At 42.8% G+C, this 23,728-nt stretch overlaps 1 protein-coding gene across 1 annotated transcript in view; it reads left to right on the top strand.

The window, feature by feature from the left end:
- Positions 1 to 23,728, top strand: part of LOC116388389 (neural-cadherin-like) — a 77,678-nt gene that overhangs the window by 19,068 nt on the left and 34,882 nt on the right. The window contains exons 2-11 of the mRNA XM_031856185.1: positions 4,484 to 4,681; positions 9,238 to 9,463; positions 10,439 to 10,643; positions 11,825 to 11,936; positions 14,267 to 14,516; positions 17,200 to 17,342; positions 18,840 to 19,012; positions 20,358 to 20,526; positions 21,109 to 21,279; positions 21,654 to 21,826. Coding sequence (XP_031712045.1) covers positions 4,484 to 4,681; positions 9,238 to 9,463; positions 10,439 to 10,643; positions 11,825 to 11,936; positions 14,267 to 14,516; positions 17,200 to 17,342; positions 18,840 to 19,012; positions 20,358 to 20,526; positions 21,109 to 21,279; positions 21,654 to 21,826 — 1,820 coding nt within the window. The remainder of the gene's footprint in view (positions 1 to 4,483; positions 4,682 to 9,237; positions 9,464 to 10,438; positions 10,644 to 11,824; positions 11,937 to 14,266; positions 14,517 to 17,199; positions 17,343 to 18,839; positions 19,013 to 20,357; positions 20,527 to 21,108; positions 21,280 to 21,653; positions 21,827 to 23,728) is intronic.

Here is a 23,728-nt window from a genome sequence, read left to right as displayed (position 1 = left end):
AGAATAGAGCCTCCTTAACACTGAAAACACTCAGTTAATGTACCTTATTACACCCCCATTGAGCTGATTTTCACTTTCCATTCACTCGCTGCCAGAAAAGCACCACTGAAATTCCATGTCTCGCACGGGCCATTGATATTTATGCTTGCAGACGCAATTTGTTTAATTCCACACAGAAATATTTGTATCTTAATTTCCTCCCTCATTGGACGTAGGAGGAACAATGGGTCCATAAGAAAGCCCTCTGATATTAATTTCACTGTATGTTCTTTATCTTAATTTTCTCCTCTTGTGGTCGGCGCTCTGCTTCTGTATGTTCTCATTCCAAACATGGATGCTCCCAGCATCTTTTGTTGTTTTACGCTGTTTGTTGTGCTTCCCTTGTGCTCTCCTCTCGCGTAATGTTATTTTATTGCTTAGCATCACACAATACTCCATCCTCCACGCTGCCTGCCTTTTCCTCCTCTCTGTCTCTTTCTCTCCCTCTGTAGATATTTGTGTTTCTGTGTCTGTGCCTCTCTCCTTCACTCTGTTTCCTCTCATCCCCTTCCCACACACACACTCAGTGTCTCTGCACTGTGGGCAGTGTACATGTGTGCACAGAAGCACTTGAGACAACTTCTTTTTTTTTCATACCGGCAAGCCACTTAGCAGCTTTATATAGCAACTACCCAAGGAGAGGATTAACAGCAGGAAACATCAACAGGCAGGCTTGCAGTAATGTAGAACACACACTCACGCACAACTCGCGTGCACACACATGCAACACACCACACTCACTGTCGTCACTGAGCCGTGGCCAAACACACACAGTGCAGTCCCTGTCATCCACTTTTTTGCAATACATTGTTGTGTTAGTCATCCACCAGATGCGCTTATACTTATGGGATTGTTGGCGTACAGTATAGACCGGCTTTTCATCACACTGAGCGAGCAGAAAGCATATTTGACTCCAGTGGAGCCTGTGAGCCTTCTGCCTTCTCGCCCGGTTATTTGATCACATCTTTTGTCTCGGTCAGGCGGGGCAGGTTGTGTCGGTTTGGTGCTCATGGGGCATCGCTCACAGCCACTCCCTCTTAACTCACCAGATCAGAGAGAAATCGCACACGTTTGCAGCCTGAGAACATAGAGCGTGCACTCTCGCTTGCCCGTGCACACAAGCGATCTCTCACCTCGCAAACACACACGCATACACTTCCACACTAGTACGTTCTTCATTTATCATTCCAGAGCTGATAGGCTCTAATTATCTGCCTTGGCTCTGATTAGTCTCTCTGTAACGAGCTAATTAGATGGAGCCTTGTAAAATCATCACCACCATTACCGCAGAGACACGGTTTGGAAAGACACCAACAAGCAGGAGGCAAGAAATGTGTCTTGCACTGCTCCCCGCAAAGATTTGACAGTCAACTAAATGTTAAGTGCTGGAGCTCTGATTTATTTTTGATTAAGTGCCTTTTAAAGCCCTTTATTTTGCAAAAAGAATCTTTATCCTTCCTCATTATTCATCACGAAAGGATTGTTACGTCTTACAGGGCAGGATGATCTGGCTTAAATTGCATGAACTGCCGCTGGCGACATTTTAAGCAGATAGCATCTGAGCATTGATTAGTCTCTCTGCCCCCACGATACAGTGGCTATTTATCCAAAACGAACTATCGTCAGATCCGATTCAGAACTTTTCTCTGCGCAGAGCAACTTTAAAGCCTGAGCAGAAAGCTAGATTAATTCTCTCCTCTTGCTCCATCCTCCCTCTGTTATTATCCCTCTAACAATCCTTTTAGGAGCTGTCACACACTTTATAGCTATTGTGTTTCAGCTGTGAACACTCCAGAGCTAGTCTGTAGTGCAACACATTGTATTTTCCATCAAAATACATCTTAACTGTAAGCCAGTTGAAATAGAAATTGTGATCTCAGCATCTATTTTCTGCTTTCCAACTAATCTGAGCGAAGACTACTGTAGGTGCTGTAAAAGATTAATTGTAGCAATTCATACAGTTTGAGGACTTTATACCATTTGCTGCATGCCTGTACCGCTCATTACCAATATATGGTTTTCTATTATAGGCTTCAATCGACTTTAAAGACACACCATCTCACAGAATATTAGTGAAACCGACAAGGTGGAACTGTTTTGTAAAGCGACAGCACACCGGTTATGTCGGCCCTCAGCTAGTGAAAGGATGCACGGCAAACTCCTACTTTTATCTTGGATTAAAAAGTACATATATAGCCTGTGGTCACACACAGGAGAGCTTTTACATAATGGGATTTGAAATCCATAGTTACTTTTAGCCCTTAGGTAACTCACCTCTCTGCGTAAGTGTGCACTGCTATGTGTTTGTGTGTGTGTGAGAGAGAGAGCGAGAGAGAGAGAGAGAGAGAGAGAGAGAGAGAGAGAGAGAGAGAGAGACGGGAAGATGGAAAGAGACATCAAGCTGCATCAAGTGTGCAAGCTGGTTGTGACGGGATGACTTGCCTGTATGTCAAATGTCTGCAATTGTGTTTATATACGTGTTTGTCCTGGCAGGGGGTTCTTCCTCTCAGGGGTAAGGCAGATGGCCTTTGTGGATCGCAGTCTATGCTGAACTGGTTGGCAGCTCTTCTGACATTCCTTCATGCCACGTTGACACAAGAACACAGCCAATATCTGCAGATAGCGTGTCTTAGCTCACAATTCTGTGACTTGCCCCACTTTGCAGGAATAGAGTTTGCCCAAAACGTGCCCTAGATTGGGCCTGTGACAATGTCAGGAGTTTTTTTTGTGCATGTTGTTTACAGATTATGTCATTGTATTTAATGAAGATAACGATCCACTACCGTCAGTTCCAGCAAAAGGCACGCTACGCTCTTGTCACAGATACGGCAACGCAGTTGTACACGGCTGCTCCTTGCACTCTTGCAGTCTGCCCAGACTCAGGGTGAGCGAGTAGGTAATTGGAGTCTTGGAATCTTCTCATTCACTCCAGTGAGGCAGTGTGCAGGCGACAAAATGCCTGCAGCCATGAGGCATCATCCCTTGGCCCCTGTGGGAAGATCAAGGTAGCTTTACACAGACTTGGTAGATGAGATTGTGGCTGAGGCTCTCTCTCCCATGGGAACCTGGATGTCTGGATTCCTGAATGGGAGTCCTGATGGAGAATGGATGGATGACGTCACGTCCACCAGCCTCCACCATGGGCCCAAACAGCACTCCTGAGATACACTAACAACCTGGCAGATATGGTGAAGCAAAAGGAAATGGAAAGATAGCGGGTAAATTGCCAGGATAGTGTGGTGATTTGCTTTGACCAAAACTCTGAAGCTGACTCAAGACGGTCTTGGTATCAGTTTCCCATTGCAGATACTAGAATGACTTGGTTTTTTAAAAATACCAAGAAAACGCAGAGGCACTGTCTTTTAAAGGTCATGTGTGTTAGGATTTAGGGGGATCTATTAGCAGACATGGAGTATAGTAATTCTATTTTTATAGTTTATAATCACCTAAAAGTAAGAATCGTTGTATTTTTCATACCTTAAAATGAGCCCTTCATATCTACACAAGGAGTGGGTCCTCTTCATAGAGCCCGTCATGTTGCACAAGCCATGTATCGAGAGTAGCCCAGAACAGATGAACCAAAATCTGGCCCTACAGAGGGGCCAGTAGATGTGTTTTTACACTACGTGAAGGCCACCATAGATCTCCGACATGCTTGGAAAGGGAGGGGTGGACGGAGGGGTATTAAGTTGGTTGTAATCTGCAATCTCACTGCCAGATGCCACTAAATCTTACACTGGCCCTTTAAACATGTGTTCAGCATCAAGCCTTTGTCAGGGAGCCAAAAAGGCAATATGCCATGACAATAAAGGCATTCTAATTGTTTAAAGCCGGGAGAGGTAATGTATTTTAGAAACCTTTTTTTATACTTGTTGAAATTATTTTTACTACCCGAAAGCAATCACGAAATCAATTGCTCTGACAACAGCAGTTTAAACAAAATCTGGTATCTGTGGCTGTTGCAGGACTGTAATAAGCCCACCCAGTCATTTCAATTGACCTGCTAGATGTGCTGCTAGCTACTTCGTTAGAAAAGAGCAGGCAGCACTGGGCTGGGTTTTTCGGTTGGATGCTTTCAAAATCTGGCTTACTGTTGCTGGTTTCTCCAATTGTGCCGACCCAAGCTTTGAAGGAGAGTGCCTTGGAGGTTTTTTTTGTAATTTTTTGTCTACCTGTATCTTTATCCAAAGAGCCCCTCAAACCAGGAAGCGCTCCTACCCAAACATATTTTTAATGATGAGCTTTATGCTCAACGAGCAGCATCGTGTTTTACTATATACCGGAGAGGATTTATATCTCACATACCTGTACCCTCAGTTGAATCGCTGCTTGTCGGTGCTTCGGATTCCCCTGGCTGCTTGTCTCCCCTCCACACACGCAGTTACATGACAGCTGTCACTTTCAGTAACCACAGTTTCGTCACTATCTCTGCACAATCCCCCAGGCCCGGACTGGTACCTGAACAAGGTGAAGCTGAGGATCACTGATGTCAATGACAACGTCCCTGAGTGGAATATGAAGCCGTACCCTTACCTGGCTGTAGTGTCCCCTGAGGCCCCCGCGAGAACGTTTGTCTACCAGCTCCAGGCTCAAGATGGGGATGAGGGCAAAAGCGGAGAGGTGGAATACTTTCTGTCTGATGGTAAGCTTTCTGCTGTTTACACCCACACACACATGAGATGTATGAGAAGTGGTATTAAAACAGGCTGTGTTGTTGTAAGCATAGGTTGGCAGAGCTATGGAGCCTTGGAAATTAATACAACTCAAACACCAGCACAGCAGACAGCCACAGGCGTTCACACATTCATTCATGCATTCATACACTTTTTAGGTGTCCATTAGTTTCTCTGTCTCTCTGTCTCTGTATCTCCATCCCTGTCTCTCTCTCTTCTACACACACACACACACACACACACACACACACACACACACACACACACACACACACACATAGGCACACAGCCAGAGGACTTCACACTTTTGTTTATACACTTATCATGCACTGTTGTCTGTCTGTCTGCTTCTTTCTGTTTCATACACACACACATAATCACGCGAGCATGAACTCACACACACAGTGGGCTGTTGGAAGTCTGCCAGAGTAGTAGACCCCCTGGTGGTTGAAGGGATAAAGGCTTGTTGGTCTGTCAGAGATTGGAGGGGGGATGTGCTAATCTTGCCAGTGGGGTTTTACAAAACATTACAAACTTCCCTTTGACTCACATTAAGCTATTGCTCAACTCTTCTTATGTGCATTAAACTACAATTACAACAACAAGGTACCTATGGTCTATATGACCATGCTAACATTTTTGCAATCAGTGAGGCTTGAGAAAACTGAATAGTTTCCCTTCAAAGTAGACCAAATTTCAACAAATGTATTTATTTAACCCTCTTATGCTGCGCTTAACTTTTAAGACCCTGAGAGGATAAGAGCTGGCCTTTTGATGAGCGAGGTCAGTCTGTCTGGTCCCATTTTATTTATATTTAACAGTGAAGGAAAAAGAAGATCTTTTATTTGAAAGGCGCCCTGTGGAGTGTTCTTGTGAACAAACAAAAGTTATGTTTACATTCAATGTATCTCACCACAACAAACTTGTGGTCCTTGGGTTGAATGCATTTCCCTCCTTCTAAAACATTTGCAAAGCCAATTTTTAATATTTAAAATGATACATTATTTACATCCACTTTTGCTTGCTTGCAGTCTTCTTCTACATTGCCTTTGGCGCATTTTACATTTGTTGGTGCGTTACTGCCACCAACTGTCAAACTGCAGAACAGTAAAATGTAAAAAATGCACTATATACTCCTGTTTGAGTAACGGAATGAAAAAACTACAGTGCCCAGCTTTTTAAAGAAAATGAAACTTTATATTTGTGAAGGTTTTAGAGAAGGTTAGCCACCAAACATTGATATGAAATTTCAAAAATATTTCCATAACCTTCATTTAATCTTTAAGATCTAGTAAGATCAAGATCGCTTTTGCAACAGAGACACACGGAGAAACACAGCCGGTCAAAAATAAATAATCTACACCAAGCAAAACCCTAAGAATGTTATAATTTCTTCCATATCTTTCAATTTGAACTCTTACTCCTCCAACTAAGCTCTGCTGGCAAGTTAAGTTTCAGTTCACAATAGTCACGTGCTCGCCCACTGACCAATCACAGCACACGCTGCACCTCACTGCAGAGCTGCACCTGGAAACTGAGCTGCCCGTTAATGCTGACATACTTATAGGCCAGCTAGCAGGCTCCGCTACGTCAAAGAATACGCCCAACATGTCAAACTAAAGATCTGATTGGTTGAAGACTATGACAATCAACAATATCGTCCCCATTCACTTAAACTGCACTGGATGCACTTGTGAGTCTGCAGGCCTCTGGCTCTGTTCTTACCTAGAAACACAGAGGTGAAATCTGATTGGATAAAAGCTCTACTTAAAACAAGCTGCACTGGAAGCAGAGCAACTGAGGAAGACAGTAGCTGTGCAATGAGAAAATAAGATAATGGGAAAATATTTTTATAAATTATAATACATGTAGTGTATTTATGAAAAAATTTTAAATTATAAAATAGATATAACTTTGTGATTCTGTTTAGGCCAGCAGAGAAGGCCTTGCAGGCCCTGACGGCCCACCACTGGTTGCTAGTGAGGACCAGCCTACATTCTTGTGTAGTGATGAGAGCGATATTTATCTTTCATTCAGTACACGTTTGAAGTAATGTAGAAATGTCTGAAGAATGTTAAAGGCATACTTCAATAGAGACATGGCTTGAGTAGAAGAGCTATGTGCATACAAATTGCATCATCTGCATAGCAAGCCTTGGGAAGGTAAACAAATAGTGAATCACGGTTCTCTTTATTACATTAAGAATATTTCAAAATAATTTGAACATTTGGAAGTAGAAGAAGTGCATTCATCATGCCCTTTAGTCCTCAAGGATAGACTGGTATACCGCAAGAAAAGGTGTTTGGTCCCCTTCTCTTCACATACACCACCATAGGTCCAACTATCTGCTCTCATGGTTTCACTTACCACTGCTGTCCTGATGATACCTAGAGATATCTGTCCTTCCCTCAGCATGCCTCAGTGATACCTCAAGATGGATGAAGGAACGTCACCTTCAACTCTCTAAGACTGAACTCCTGATGATCCGACCAAGTTCTTCGGTTTAGCACAGCATTAGTATAAAGCCCAGCTCCGTCTCAGATGCCCCAACAAAGTCTGCAAGAAATCTAGGCATCGTGATCTACTTTCACTGAGAACGTTTCATCTGTCACATGCACTTTATAACATCAGAAATATCAGGTCTTATCTGACAAGCGCTGGTCCTTTCTCGTCTTCACTGTATAGATGTCTATGAGAAAATGACTCTACTTTTCATTTGATTTATTTCCTCAGTAAACGTTGTAAACATTGATTTATGGTCTCATTGGCTAGTTTCAAGTATTTGTAGCTCATGAAAGTTAATTGCATTTTTGGTTGCCTCAAAATATATGTTATTCGGTTGGTAGGTGAGAGGAAGGAGCTGTAAGGAGGGAGGTGAGAAGAGGGAGATGTTAGGAGAGAGGTGAGAGGAGGGATATGTATGGAGGGAGGCGAATGGAGGGAGCTGTAAGGAGACAGGTGAGAGGAAGGATGAGGGAACTGTAAGGAGATAGGTGAGAGGAAGGATGAGGGAACTGTAAGGAGATAGGTGAGAGGAAGGATGAGAGAACTGTAAGGAGGGAGCTATGAGGAGATAGGGGTGAGGAGGGAGGTGTAAAGAGGGAGGTAAAATTAGGAAATTGTGAGGAAAGAGGTGAAAGGAGGGAGGTGAATGGAGGGAGCCATAAGGAGATACGTGAGAGGAAGGACGAGGGAGCTGTAAGGAGGGAGCTATGAGGAGATAGAGGAGAGGAGAGGAGAGAGAGAAAGGAGGTGTAAGGAGGGTGCTGTAAGGAGGGAGCTATGAGGAGATAGAGGAGAGGAGAGAGAGAAAGGAGGTCTAAGGAGGGTGCTGTATGGAGGGAGCTATGAGGAGATAGAGGAGAGGAGAGGAGAGAGAGAAAGGAGGTGTAAGGAGGGTGCTGTAAGGAGGGAGCTGTGAGGAGACAGCGGAGAGGAGGGTGCTGTAAGGAGGGAGCTGTGGGGAGATAGGAGAGAGGGGGAGCTGTGAGGAGGGAGGTGAGAGGAAGGAAGAGAGAAGAAGGAGGTGAGAGGAGGGAGAAAGGAGCTGTAAGGAGGGAGCTTTGAGGAGGTGGGTGAGAGGAGGGAGGGGCGAGGGAGGTGAGAGGAGGGAGCTGTGAGTAGATAAAGGAGAGGGAGGAGCTGTAAGGAGGGAGGTTGGAGGAGGGAGTTTTGAGGAAGTAGATGTAAGGAGGGAGCTGTGAACAGATAGGGGAGAGGGGGTATCTGTAAGGAGGTAGGAGGGAGGAGGGAGCTGTGTAGCGGGAGGTGAGAGGAGGGAGCTATGAGCATGGAGGTGAGAGGTCAGACTAAGAGGTGGGAGGCTGGGAGCTCTGAGCTCCAACAAAGTGGTTGTTGATTGTTTTCCTGTCAATCCGGTTTATGAACCTTCTCATTCGCTGCGATCTACAAATGAGCAACGACGACTGCTACCATTCCTTGTGTCAGGTGACACATGGAGCTGAGTGTTGAGGAAATTATTCTCACAGGCTTCTCTCAATCTATTGTCTGTTGGATAACACCTCATTTGTACACCGCTTTGGCGCCTGCCAAATGAATACATGTAAATGTAAATTCAGCTTATAGTCACTATTGAACGTCCACCATACTGCCTGAATACAAAGTAGCAATTAAAGTCCTTTTAATAAAGCTGCAATCAATATCCTGATCCATTGGGTTTTGTGTAATAGTAGAGCCTTGTGTTACCTTGCCTCTATGTACTCAGTGTCTGAGTTAGATTGTTCATTTATATGTCCAGACTCTTAAGATGTTTTGACACATAAAATAATTGCACAGAAAGATTGCATTAGAACTGCAATTTGAACATGAATCACACCATAAGTATAAAAAAAAAAAAAAAAAAATCTTTATGTGTTGTGAGCCTTAACTCAGCAAACCCAGCTAGACTGAATCACCCATTTCGAATTGCCATTTGGGTAACATTTCCGAGTTAGTATTCAAGCCAGCAGTATCGGATTGGTTTGGATCCAGCTCTTGAAAATGAAGTCATTGCATTTCCCTCTAGGTGGTGACGGCTGCTTTGCAGTGGACAAGAAGACGGGCCAGGTGGTGACCACAGGGTTGGTGCTTCAGAGCGATAGAGAGTACTTGTTAAGCGTTGTGGCCCTTGACGGCTTGGGCAGCCGCAGTGCCCCTGCCATGATCTCTGTAGTGGCAGGAGCCAGAGCGCCACAGTTCACCAATACTAGCTACGCCATCTCCATACCAGAGAACACGCCTGAAGGACAGCCGTGAGTACTGCATGTGTTAACATTCACTCACACATACGTAAACAGGGATGATGAATTAGGGCAGCTATATACAGTATATACTGTGTGTATATATATATATATATATATATATATATAGTATATATGGATTTAATTGTATGTTATTTCCAACATTGTGTGTCGGTATTTGGCCTTGGCCTTTTCAGTATAAATTGCAGTAATGTGATATCTTTTGATGTCTTTCCTTGTAGCTAAACAGTTATGCTGGGGCTTTTATTCACATTTGGCCTATCCCCTTGTGGTTATCGACAAACGCTGTTTGTCGGATTCTTTATTGTTGCCTCAATAGGTATAATTGCCTGATACCGAAGAACACAATAAGGCAGAGCAATATAAAAAATTGTATTGTCAGTGTACCTTATATCTTTGAATTGCTGAAAAGTAGTGGGGATGCATGCATGAAAGCATACTGATTCACTTACAAAGGGACAGTTTTACACCACTGTATAATACCCTTCATCTTCCACAATTGAAATTGAAAATGCATGCATAAATGTCTCCGCAAAAACAGGTCTTATAATAACTAATGCAGACATGCAGAAATACACACTCTTGTCTTACATGTTGATTTCCAAATGCTATACCTGTTAAGACTCATGCTGATGAATATTCATTTGGTCACACCACTGCACTCAAGCATGAATTGACATATCATCATCTCACACCATTAGGGCAACGCAAACTCTCTAAACCGTAAAAAGAAACATGGATATCTGCATAATAACGTGACGTTATTACACAGAACTGACAAGTACTGATTGACTGTGTTTATAGCACATAGTCAATGGGCCATACAGTAGTTTATTTCATTACAGCTCTGTGCTGATGTAGAGGAAAAGAGGATTTCGATTTTAATCCAGCATGTACGCAACTGAAATTGAATAATAAAGACTGTTTCTCCTTTCCTTTTTTAAATCATTTTTCTGTGTTCTGCAGCTTCGTGGTGGTGTTTGCCATTTCCTTCCAGCAGCAGCCAATCAGCTACAGCCTGCTGATCAATCCCAGTAGCCTTTTCAGCATCAGACAGGAGACGGGGGAGATCAGTCTGACCAGGACGCTAGACTACGAGAGTGACCAGCGACGCTACCTGCTGATGGTGCGAGCTAGCGAAGAGCCAGGCAGCCTCAGCACTGCCACAGAGGTTAGTTTATTCGAGAATGATACAGGCGGCGAGCATGAGTCACATACGAGTTCATGCACTCAGGTCAACTAAGCCCAAAGCTGAGGTCTACTGTGATGTATTATTATTGCATCTCTCGCACAAGCATTTACTCTAACTGCTGAAGTAAACTGAAATACAAAATATGCTTTCCTGCTGAGATTTGCTGCACTGTGCTCTCTCACTGGACTTTCTCAAAGCTCTCAGACAGACCCGTTTTCACCTAAATGTTATGCGGCTGACAAGTCTGCATTAACGGCAATGATCTGATTTCAGCGCTGACCTATTGACATCACACTACTTGGCGATAACCACAGAAGAGAAGCAGCAGAGTTTGTTTCTGTCTGCAGGAATTGCATGGCTGAGTGGTTTTTGAAATGTTAGCAAGTCAACCAAAGGGCCTAAGTGTTTTTTTTCCTACAGTTTGTTTCACCCTTTTTTCTTTATATCACAGTAAGTGCTCGTTGTTGAGAGTGTGATCTGGAGATGAACTGAGGAAAATGTAGCACACACTCTGAGGCACTTGGCATAAGAACCCATAATCCGAAAACCTCATTCGCAAACGAATATTTCTAGATAAACTATTCATGAATTCAGGATCATCTGAATTATTAATTCAAAGATTTTGTTACCCAATTATCATGTCAGGCACTCACTTCGTACCACAGATTCGGCAGGCAAAAAAATCTCCCTCTGATCAGCTGCATGTTGTGGGGTAGAAGATGGAGACTAGGAAAACCTATCACAGCTATTTCAGGACTATTACTCAGCTGTCACTTCACACTTTACACATAGTGGTGACAGGGAGCTTGTTGGGGCGGGGGGGGGGGCTAGTCGGCTGAGGGCCTTTGTGGAGAAAACACACATGCTCAAAAAGTTTCTATTTTTGACTCAGAAAAATCATGAAGTGGAAGATAAAGGATTTGTTGAACTGGCAACTTGAGAAACTATGAAATGCAATTTAGATAAAGCTTTGCGGTCAGCCTCCTGTTCAGGGAATTTCCTATGGTTGTCTCCTGGATGTGAGGGTTATTAAAGAGAAGCTAATTCTGTATTCTTCTACTCTGATTTTGTCTGTTTTTTTCTCCCCTCCCCTCCTCTCCCGATCTTCTTCTGTCTACTCCTCTCCTCTCTTTCTAAACCATCACACTGGCACTAATCAGGTTCAGGTGTTGATAACGGATGAGAATGATTGTGTCCCAGAGTTCCTCCAATCCATCTACAGTGTGGATGGAGTCCCCGAGACTGTAACCACGGCAACGTCCCTGCTGCAGGGTGAGACTCCTCTGACACCGTATTTCACATCCATCTGTTTCTGTTTGAAGTGGAGAGAGAAACTATCCAAAAACTGACTTTATCTGCAGAAAAAAAAACCCAGATATATTGTGGGAGAAAGCTAACGCTGCATTTCAGACCTTGAGTCATTGTTTCAGCTTATTGACCCATAATGCTTCCATTTTTCCATACTGAAGGAAACTAATAGATCTTTCAGATCTGTGCCCATATAGGCTCAGTAATACTGAGCTAATCTAGCTGCTACACAGACAGTAGACATTTGTTTTGATTAATTATGTACTGTATGAATGATGGCATGCCCATTTATCTGTTACTGCATGAGGCTACCTTATAATTATCAATTATGAGGCTGAAGGCGAATGTCTTGCCTTTGCCACTGCTCAACTTGAGCAGAGATGTTTTGTAAAAACACACACCAATGAAGAAACGTTCTGGCCGAGGGAAGAGTAGAAATTGACTGTAAAATTATTTAGATTCAGCTTCTGTTTCATAATGTTCCTTATAATGTAACTTGTGCTTCTAACAAATATGTTTTGCCACTGTGACTATCCCCTTTTTCTAATTTGCTGTTTGAAAAAATTACACTTCTGATTGCACTCTTGAGGTTTCTGTTTTTAGATGCAGTACCTTTAAGATCCCTTTATTAAGCTACAGCCTTACATAAACAAGTACCTCAACAGGGTTTAAGAATGTCCTACATTCACTTATACTTTACCCGCAAATTAACAGGGACTCAAGGAAAAAATTAAGTTCAGAAAAAGTAAAGAAATGCCCCATTGTTCAGGATTTCACCATGTTGACTGTTTAGTTCTTGTCAACTGTTCCTGCACCTGTGGGACTTCAGTCCCCCATGGACTAACATAAGGGATTTGTGAGAATCTCTGGCTGGGCAATTGTTTCTAGTGGATTCTCGGGAAGAAAAATGTAACTAATTTAATCTTAAATCATTCGAATACACAGCCTGGAGCAATAGAAATTGTTGGCGATGCAGAGCCAGCAGAAGGAGAGAATGGTACCCAATAAAACCAATGCATCAACAAAAAATAAAACATCCAATACAACAGGAAGAACTCCGCAGAGGAAAGATCAAAGGGAGAGTGAGTGAAGACATGGAGTCTTCTGAAAGAGCTACCTACGGGAAAGTTTGATCATTTTGTTACGAATAGACTGGCTGATGCATCATGAAAATGTGTGAGTTTGTATTTCAATAAAACTGCCCCTGACCAAAGCCCAGAATGCCCCAAACAACTCAGATCAAAGGGGCAAAAAAAACCTGAAAGAAAGAAAGAAAACAAGTTAATTTCGCAATCTGCTGGACTGCACGCTCACTAATGAAATGTCAACGTTTTGAAGCACCAAGAGAGTGAAATCCCCATTACCCCATCAGCTTGCATTCTATTGGGCAAAGAAAACAGATGAATACTTCACAATGAGGCTATCACTTACACGTTATCCACTGAGGAGGAGAATATATAAATAATCTCAAGTTAAAAGCACTTGTGACAGTGAGGTTTAAGGGAAATTTACTGCTTTAATTCTTTAACATTTAATCAGCCTGTCACATTATACACACTATGCAAAGAGTATATAGTAAATTGCCAGTCTTGAGCTACAACAAAACATTGAGGAAAGAATGAAGCATTGGCTGCTGGTGCTGATGCTTGACACGGAGGAAATGAACACATCAAAAGAATATGCAACATGCAAGCGGTATGAGCTAGAGACCCTACTGTAGAGGGGCTGTACTGTCTATTCTTACTTAGTTGATATTCTTCACTGTTTATTACTTTTACTCTGTAACTTGTGTGCACTGTCCACTTTGCTGCTGTGATCCTGTAAATTTCCCCACTGCGGGACTAATAAAGGATTGTCTTATCTTATCTTATGAAATCGTGAGTTTAGGTGAAATTCACCAAACAGCAAACTCAAAGTAGCACTGCAACCAAGGCTGTCAATGTATGTGGCTGTAATCCCATCACACATTCTAAGTATTTCTGTGTAATTACCTCAGAACATAATCATTTCCAAACACTCCCTGCAGAAGAAAAAAAACATCTGGTTCATTTCATTAGGTCTTTTTGATGTTTTTATTAAGCTCATTTTTGCAAATGATGGAAGGGGCACAGTGCAGTTTGCGTGCTCGTAATTGTAGCTGTCAGAGCTTATGATCTATTACATGTTTTGCAAAGCCATGAAGAGATAATGATCACCAGAGATGTCAACATAGTCATCAGCTGATGCCATCTCATCAGCTCATTTCGATTAACTGTAAATTGATGGTCCTTGTGTGATGTCTTCCCTCCCGCCAGTGTTGGCCACGGACTGTGACTCGGGGTTAAACGCTGAGCTGACCTATTACACCCTGAGCCCAGACTTCAGCATTTCGCCCCATGGGACTGTTTTCCCAGCTGGCCGGCTGGACTATGAGAGGCCTAACCATCTGTATGAATTTGTGGTGATGGCGACGGACAGCGGGGACGAGCCTCACTCTGGGACTGCCACGGTCCGTGTGAGGATGGCAAACATCAACGATGAGGCCCCTGAATTCTCCCAGCCTGTGTGAGGAGCTTTACCACTTATCAAATACCTGTCCATCATTTGTCCTGTTTGCAGTTTATTCTGCCTTTCAGACAACAAATAAAAGCATGACCAAGATGTGACCTATAAGAAAAAGCTGATATTGATGTAGCTATTGATATTAGTTCCAACTTATTGAGGGCTCAAAACATAGCATCTGGAAGAATATATATTGGAATAAAAAAGTGCAAGGCCAAGACAAAGGTGCTATGAGTGGATCAATAAGCTATTATAAAAAGTATACAGTGTATGTGTCTTTGTGATTGTTGATTCAGATAGCACAATAACTTTCTTTTCGAGGCACCTTTCACTTCATTTGTTTTGGTGTATGCTTTGTTACTGTGGTCCAAAACCTAACAGCAACAATTTGGCCAAAGTTCAGCTGCAAAGATCAAAGTTTGTCACCAAGATGACAAGTTTAAAAAAAATGTTCCTGCTGCTGGCACTGCTTTGTCTCTGATCCACTAGCTGATCACTGCTCATAACATCGAAGCTCTGCTCTTTGACACGGTTGCACCACAGATATATATAATAGGTTGTTACATTAGACATCACAGACTTGCCTTACTTCAGGCTATTCAACGCAACAATATTTGATACTGCGTGCATTGCTATGAATAGTGGCCAACTTGCATTCACTGCGCTGTAGTAAAAGCACCGCCGTTAAGACAAAGTTGATGTTTTTTACTTGCCGTGTTAATCACAGCCATCTGGCATCAAAACAACCTGTTATTCAATCCTCACACATTAACCACAAACACAGTGTGACATTGTTACTTTCTTAGCATTTTCTTGGGCTTTGCTGAAAATGTCTCTTGTTCAGTATTCCAGTAAAATCGTAGCATTCAGATGGCGTTCGCTGGGGTTTATTTTTGGCCTTCTCCAAATGTACGCAGTAAACTGACATTCGGATGCAATCCAGTGTGTCCTCGACCACCTTCTTGGCAAAGCTGTACGAGTGGGTGGGCAGTAACTGTCACTGTGGCTCCACTGCATTTATTTCCCCCAAAAAGAGTAAGCCACTCGTGCTGTCAGTCATGTTTCAATGACCTTCACAGAAGACTGTTGCCTACCTCTGTTACTCGCTCTTGTTGCATTGTCAGGTGTCTGTCTCGGTGGGTGGCTAGACACAGAGCCAAACAGGCGGGCAAAGAGGTGCAGATGTAAGCAGACAAACATAAAAACTGGGGAGAAAAACACTGAAACATGGTTGCAGGGCGAGCGAGAGGAGAATACCAAAACATGCTCAGCGAGTAGACAGGAGACAGCCAGTCAGATATGCAGATAAACAGAGAAGCCTGTCGGCAGTCAGACAAATTCTCTTGCCAGACCAGCAGATAGTTAGGAAAGCAGGCATTTTGCCAGCCAGAGTGTGTTGGACGTTTCGTCATACTGTGGCATGCTGAGATGTAGATAAGCACTGTGAGGGCAGAAGAGGACCCGAGTGGACGAAAACAGCAAAAGACAGACATGTAGAGGTGGACTGATGGATACGATGTTTATGAAATGTACTTCGAGTCAGACTTATTGAGATACTCCGACATGTGAGTGGACAGGCCAACGTTTCCTGGCATGACCTCTGAGTTGTCATCTGCATGAGTTATAGAGAGGATAAAAGGGAGCGACGGACAGACAGAGAGCCTGTGAAAATGCAAATAGCCCGACGTGCAGGCCAGCAGATGGACAGGCGGGCTTCCTCCGTCTGAGTACAACTTCCCAGTTCAGTGAGATGAAGGGAGATACTTCAGAAAGAAAAGCCAAGGGAGTGTATATGTCTCCTCCCAGAGAACTGCGGCGAGGTGGCCTCTGAGCCGGGTGACAGATTACAGGTCACTCATGTTGCCACGGAGACTGCCGCAGCTGGCGGAGATGAATCACCCATCAGCGTTCTTCTGTAAACCATCAATCACCTCTGACTTCTCACTACAGACACTGACGCCCAGCCCACAACACACATACTTACACACACACACACACATTAGAAGAGGATACAGCACAAAATCTCACAGAGATGAGTTCTGCTGAGGAATCAACTCAAACTCTGTGAGAACGCCGCCCCCTCTTAAAGTGTATCCAAATCCCCTCCATGTCTATCAGACTACCTCGTTCCTTCCGCTCATCTCTCTTCCCTCTCAGTCCCGTTTATCACTTTACCTTGTCATCTCAGTGCCAGCTGTCTTTCTTGTCACTTGCCCCCCTCTCCCCTCTGCTCTGTTTTCCATTTCTTTTCATCTCCTCATCCTCCATGTCACGCAGTTCATCTCCACCCCATCGTGCTTTGTACCACAGTGGTATATCAGGTCTCCTGTGTCGCGCTGGGCATCTCGCTGCCCAGCTCCACAGAGCAAATCACTTTTGACATTTTAAAAGGCACTGGATCAAATGGCCCACAGTGGGCCGGGTATGTGGAAGCCCCATTTCTCCAATGACTTCACCATCCCAGTAGACATCATCATTTGTCTGTAGTCTGGCCAGCTAAAAGGACAGGTTAAATCATCGTGACAAGCAAAAGCCACAACCATAAGTCTAATCAGCCTGCTGATGCTGTGGACTGTGTAAATGACTTGTACCTCGTGTCTGTGTGTGTTTCTATCATTGACTGGTGACTTCCATGTGCGTGCTCTCACTTTCTTGCACTTGTAAAGCTTGAGTTCCCACTTTGCAGGTATCGAACGTTTGTATCCGAGGACGCGGGGCCCAACACCCTCGTCGCCACAGTTCTAGCCAAAGACCCAGATGGCGATGGCATAATCTACTCCATAACAGCAGGAAACGAAGAAGGAAACTTCGTCATTGACAGCCAGAAAGGTGATTTTTTCCAACGAGGCTTCACATTTGCAAGCTCTCGTTCTAATTGACAGGCTTTCCATCAAATCACACATTCGATTTCCTCTAATGCATTCCTGCTACAGCGGTGGGCAATGAACGCCCTGTACTTTTAAAGTCAATGTGGAAATATATTGAAAGTTGATATTAAAAGCTGTAATTTCAATATGAATGCCTTTCTTTCTGTGATTGGAGACATATATATAAAGGATGACATTATATGGGAAATTTACACACTTCTTTTTTTTTTTTTTGCGGATACAGAGAGGAATGTTTCTGAGCTTTCTAGCATTGGTGACAGCACAGTTTATCTTTTTTATTTACCCTTTGATCCGAAACCAGTGGCAATCACTGTGACATTTGTCACCCAACCCTTTCAATTCAATTTCACAACAACTGCTCTATCATAGCTCACAATCTTCAGGCTGCGCTCTGTCAGCTCCTCTTTCTTTTGTGTCATCTTTTTATATTCCTCTCCACCCTTTCTGTGTATCCTCAGAGATAGAAAATGCTACGGCTGATATCCTTTAGGTGCAGGAAAACCACTATACTCCTTCCTACTTACCGTATATGCGAAGAGTGCTGGCTCATTGAATAGCCGCTAGTGCTCATGTCGCATTTGTAAACAAGGTTGACATTTAAGCCGGGAGAATTACCGTGTACATCCCACACTTCGCTTATTTTAACCTAGTGGTGCAGTGCTGTCAACGTCACGCATTGTCATTAGGAGCTAGGACCCTTCTCTGCTCTGTGGGCAGCCAGGATCACAAGTAAATTGGGAGAGAAGGAAGCCAGGCACTCGCATCTGTGTGTCTCAGCACGCTGTGTTGTCTTTAATCAAGAAAGAGATGAATAGAAACACAGCGAGAGAATAAAAAATCTCCCGATGCTCTCACTTCAATGACTTCCCCCCACATCACAGGCTGCTTGTTCGTCCTGCAACCTCTGATGTTTTTGTATTACTGTTGACGAGAAAGATGTTGACTCAGATGCTGTATTCTTTTATCCCACCTTTTATCTTGACTTTTACATGAAAGCAGACAGGAGGGGGGGGGGATAGCTAATAGGCATCTGCTGAGCCTGGTTAACTTCTAACCCAAGTCACTTACAACTTTATGTTTTTGCTCACGTGCGTGAGCTGGATGGGCATCTTTAGGGGAGAGCATGAAATTATTAGATTAGCAATGTGATGAAATCACCACTGTGAAATTGGGTTTTTGGGTTTAGTCAGATTTTTACCTTTTTGTGGACTTCTGATGTGAATTTTTCCACCAGTCGCTATCTCGCCCCCGATTTGTAGAACAACAACATTGCAGTACGCTCTTTCTGCTGTGTTTTTATTGATAGCACATTCCTCACCGTGCAAGGCCACAGTGGCAATAACATCCTGCTTAATGACTAATGGAACGGTTGTGCTTAATGCGTAAGGAGGGACCATGTTTTATAATGTGTAATTTAATGGGCCTGTGGTCTTTGTAGGGTTGATTCGTCTCCGCTCCACTCCCCTGCCCAAGCTTCAAGGCCTGGAGTACGTCCTGAATGTAACGGCCACAGATGACAATGCATCAGGCGGCCCACACCCTCTCGTCTCCACCGCACGAATCATCGTTGGAGTTGACGACGTCAACAACAACAAACCTGTATTTGAGGAGGTGAGGTTTAAAAGGGAGGTTAGTGCAGAGGCAGCACGAGGTTGAAAAAAGACCAGGATTTCCCTTTAATTCATTTTCAGTTAGTTTTAAGGGTATTGTTTTTTTGAAAATACACGTATTTGCTTTCTTGCTGAGAGTTAAATGGTAAGATTGCCTACCATAAAGACTGGGAACATGAAGGTGTCTGTGACAAAACAAGCATTATTTTCCAAAATATCGAACAATTCCTTTACAGCATTGTTGTCGCTGTTGCTGTTGTTGTTGATGTCAACCTGAAGCCTTTGTAACAGGTGACAGTCAGTTGTTTTGCCTCAATTCAAAGAATATGCCTTCACAATATTGCTCCATTCTTCTCTTATCTGCCTGTGTCTCATCCTCGCGGTGCACTTCAGTTATTCCTCTGTTGATCACTCCTTCCTCCCTCTCCTCATCCCACTCTCCAGCTTTTCTTTTTTTGCCCCGGCGTTCTCATTTCCCTGGCCTCCGTCTCTCTTCGCTCTGTTTTCCCAGGAGTTCTGATTAGCCTGCACAGCCACTCTATCTTTAGGCGCTCCATTGGGATTTCAATTAATTTGTGAAAAAAAAGTGCAATATCATCACAATATACTTTACCTGTTTAATTAACTTACTCCTTAATTAGGAATGACTTGAACTTCGGCAGAAGACTTACTCTCCTGAGGTCTTTCGGGTGTGCTGGAAGTCTTGGCAACTTGATGTGTTTTAAATATCAAGTTACGCCTCAGAATCCATCTGGGCTGGAATGACCTTATGTTTGATATTATGTGATTATTACGAATAGCTACCTACAGGCCACACTGTCTGTGCCATCACGTCCCATGAACCCTTGCATTATTCTTCTTTCTATCGCTCGCTCACATCCTTTGATCCATCTCCCTCCCTCTGTTTCGCTCAAGCTCCTCCTCGCCTATTGTTTTTCATTTTTCATGGTCATTCTGTTGAAAGAGTAGCTAGCATTTATATATGATTTCAAAAGAAAGACTCCAGAGAGCAGCTCTTTATCTGGGGCATATGTTCATGAGGGGAATGGATTGAATGCCTGGTTTAGACAAAGCTGTTCACTGCTGGCTCTTCAAAAGAAATCAGCTCAAGTGTTTTTATTTCCTTAGATGTGGGCTATTGTATCTATAACGTCCATATTGTTTTTCATGCACAGTACATCCCTATGTGTGCGTAGTGACCTTCTACTTAATGAGTTTATTTTCTTTGATCCCTGTATTCTCATTTATGTAGAATATCTCATCTTCTATTCTCATATTTGAGAATTGTTTTTTTTATTTTTTTGTGTCTCTCCTTCTTTCTCCCCCCCTCCCTCTCTCTATCTCAGTGCCAGCAATATCGTGAGCAGGCTTCAGTGCTGGAGAACCAGCCAACGGGGACTTTTGTGTTGCAAGTGCATGCGGTGGATGCAGATGAGGGAGCAAATGGAAAAGTCAAATATGGCTTAATGCACCGAGACAGCACCATGCCTGCCTTCAGAATTCATCCAGACACAGGTAGAGCGGTCACGGATTGTCTGGGCTGAAACAAGTCTTAATTAGAGCACTGAGTTCACTGTAGATAGGCAGTGCTGCATGTTAATGGTAATTGACATCTCTAATGCAACGTTCCAGGAGAGGAAATGTTTGTATAATTCCAGTTGCTATTCCCAAGAAAATGAGTCAAATGCCAAAACCTGTCTGTCGATCATTTTGTTTAATCTGGTCAAGCATGGTGTTATAAAAATGACTCTACACATAATGAAAGGAAAGCTGTTCTGAAGTCCTGACACGTGGAGTCAACACGTTATTCTGTCATTCTCTTTGAGGCTTCTGTTCTATTTTCCTAATCTCAAGATTTAATAGCAAAGTCACTGCACTTGAAAGGGATGCTCGCCTTACTCAGAGAAATGTACAATTGTTTACTTGTTTTCTTGATTTATGTGCGGATGGTTAGATTTATAGATAGACGCATGGATGGTAAGATTGATGGATGGATGGCTGCATCCACTGATAGGTGAATTGGAGAATTTTTCAATGGGTGGATGAATTTAAATGCATTCATGTGTGTTTGGCGGGGGTTTTGTTCTGTATTCACAGGAGCGATTGTGACAGCCAGACGGTTCGACAGGGAGCGGCAGAGAGAGTATTCAATTACAGTAACGGCCACTGATTGGGCGGAGGAGCCGCTCATCGGCATCTGTCAGCTCACTGTCCAAATACTGGACCAGAATGATAACAGCCCCAAGTTTGAGAATTTGCGCTATGAGTGTAAGTAATGAAAACAATATAAATGCTGGTACAACTGTAAGAAAAAAAAAAATCAATATTGTTAGAGCTGCATAACAAGAACCTTAAAAAACGCTGAGGTAAAGAGACTGAGGTTAATTGAGGATGTGTTTTAGAATGCGGATGCAGTAAATAAGCCTCCACATTGGGTATTATTTATGGGGGGGGGAGAGGTGAAATACCATTCCATCTCTGTGTAAAAATTGGAAATATACAAAAAAAAACTTGATAATAACCTAAATTAGTTTTACATAATAACCATGTCCCAACGTCGTAATCACAAAGCCTCATGCTTGACCTTTGCCAAAAGCCTTGTACGTTTCTACTCTCGTTGACATTATTTCTATCCCCTGCAGACTTTCTGAGAGAAGACACTTTGGTCGGTACCAGTTTCCTTCGCGTGGCAGCTCACGATGACGACTTTGGAACTAATGCAGCTATCACTTACTCCATGTCCCTGGAGCAGCCCGAGTACCTGCGGGTCAACCCTGTCACTGGATGGGTCTATGTTAACCAACCCATATCACAGGTCAGTCAGCAGTTATTAGCAGGCTCTCTGTCAGCCAGCAGACACACACACACACACACACACACACACACACACACACACATAGTCTGTATCACATAGCGGCCTGAGGGTCTGTGTCAACAGAGTTAATGAATAAGCCACATCCAAGTGCCTCTTTCTGCTACTCCCAATCTGGGCTATGTGTACTCGCAGAAGTGATGCATGTGGAAAGACCCCAGAGAAAGAAGATGGAGCGAGACTAATTCAAGCTAAACAAATTATTATAAATAGGTTTTACCAACTTGAGATTCCTGTGGTTATATTTGATGACTAGTTCTGTCTATTTCCACTACTATTGTTATTAAACACTCGCCTTTAAATGTGCATATACATCCTCAAACCTGTAGACGTGGCTGTCAAAAAAAAACCGACATGCTGATTTTAAGTGTAGGGCACAGGTTTTTAAGAAGCTAATTATTACAAACCAAGACTCGTTGTCCATCTTAAATACTCTGGCTTTGATATAAGAGATTCAAGGCCTTTCAGTTCATCATCTGAGGCTTTGATAAGGAGACTGACGGCCTGCAGCAGCTTGAGACGAGTCTTGTATTTTGAGAGAATTGAAAGTGCAGGATGAAGTTAAAAGATGAATTATTTTAGTCATATAGATATACATGAAACATGAAAACTAGCTATGAAGATTAGCGAGTTGTCCTTTACTGGTTAATGTTTTTTAACTTATTGATGTACTGCAAGTGGTATACCGTGTCAGTGATGTAGCACATTTCTGATAGGCGTGTTGTAGACTTTGATGTTTTCTAGCCTATCAGCGCTCTTCTTCCTGTTCTCCTCTTTCACTTATTCAAAAGTTGTTCTTTGGCTAGAAACTTGCAAAAGCACTATAGAGCCTCGGATATTTTTTATTTAACATGCTTGTTAGTGCAGTGGTGTTAGAAGTCTCTGGGAATCTTGCCACTGACTTCATACAAAATTCAAAGTGTTAAGCCCAAAACCTCGCTGAACAAAGCTGTTGCATATTTGAAAGTGGTTTCAGAAGCTGTCTGAATCATCCCGCAATCTTTTTCGCTGTAACTCAGATTGTAAAAGCAGTTCATTAAATGTTAAATGTCTCAGCTGATCTGATACTTTGTTCTCTTTTGATTTGGTCATCACAGTTTCTGATTACAGTGAATAAGTATTAAGGCCATATTTCACACCACTCTTCAGAGTAAAGTGTGCAGTACTGTTCCCAATCCACTTTAGCGGAATATGAAGGAGACAGGGTTTTGAACTACAGTGATTATTCTCATGTCCTGAGAGAGTATAGCCAGAGCCAGCCTCTCCATACCGTACAGCGCAGCTCCACAGACAATGAAGTGGAGAAGATGGAAAAGGTTGCTGTGACCGTACCCTGAATATTTCCTGGATAATTTCTGGTGCATATCTGACACTATTACTGCAAATTGAATTTTAAACCTCTTTTGGACATTACCACAAAGTCAGTCAGTCATTCATTTGTTGTAAACGCAGCAGCTGCTGGGTCCATGTTGGACATCACAGAATGCTATCTTTTTTCTCTGGTATCATCAAGCTTTGGAAAAGAGTTGTACTTATTCACAAATAATAATTGGATGGTCCAAGAAATATATAAAGAAATTTCTATAGTTAAGAGAGATTTCTTTTTATCTGGAACACAATAATAGAGTGGCTATGTCACGATTTGCATTGATAGAATAATGCCGCTGATGGCTGAAACATTACATCTTAACAACTGAATTCTTATACAAGCAATTTTTCATTAACAAAGTGGTATACATGACTTGCATTATCTTTTACTGTGAGTGGTTAGAATTAAATGTCCTTGTGTGGGTAAAAAGAGGCCCTTTAGTGGATCTTTACAGTGTTTTTTTCAGTGGTTCACTC

The sequence above is a fragment of the Anarrhichthys ocellatus genome, unplaced genomic scaffold (genome assembly GCF_004355925.1).
Source record: "Anarrhichthys ocellatus isolate YVR2014 unplaced genomic scaffold, GSC_Weel_1.0 scaffold2, whole genome shotgun sequence".
Taxonomy (NCBI): Eukaryota; Metazoa; Chordata; class Actinopteri; order Perciformes; family Anarhichadidae; genus Anarrhichthys; species Anarrhichthys ocellatus.
This window is presented reverse-complemented; position numbering and strand designations above follow the sequence as displayed.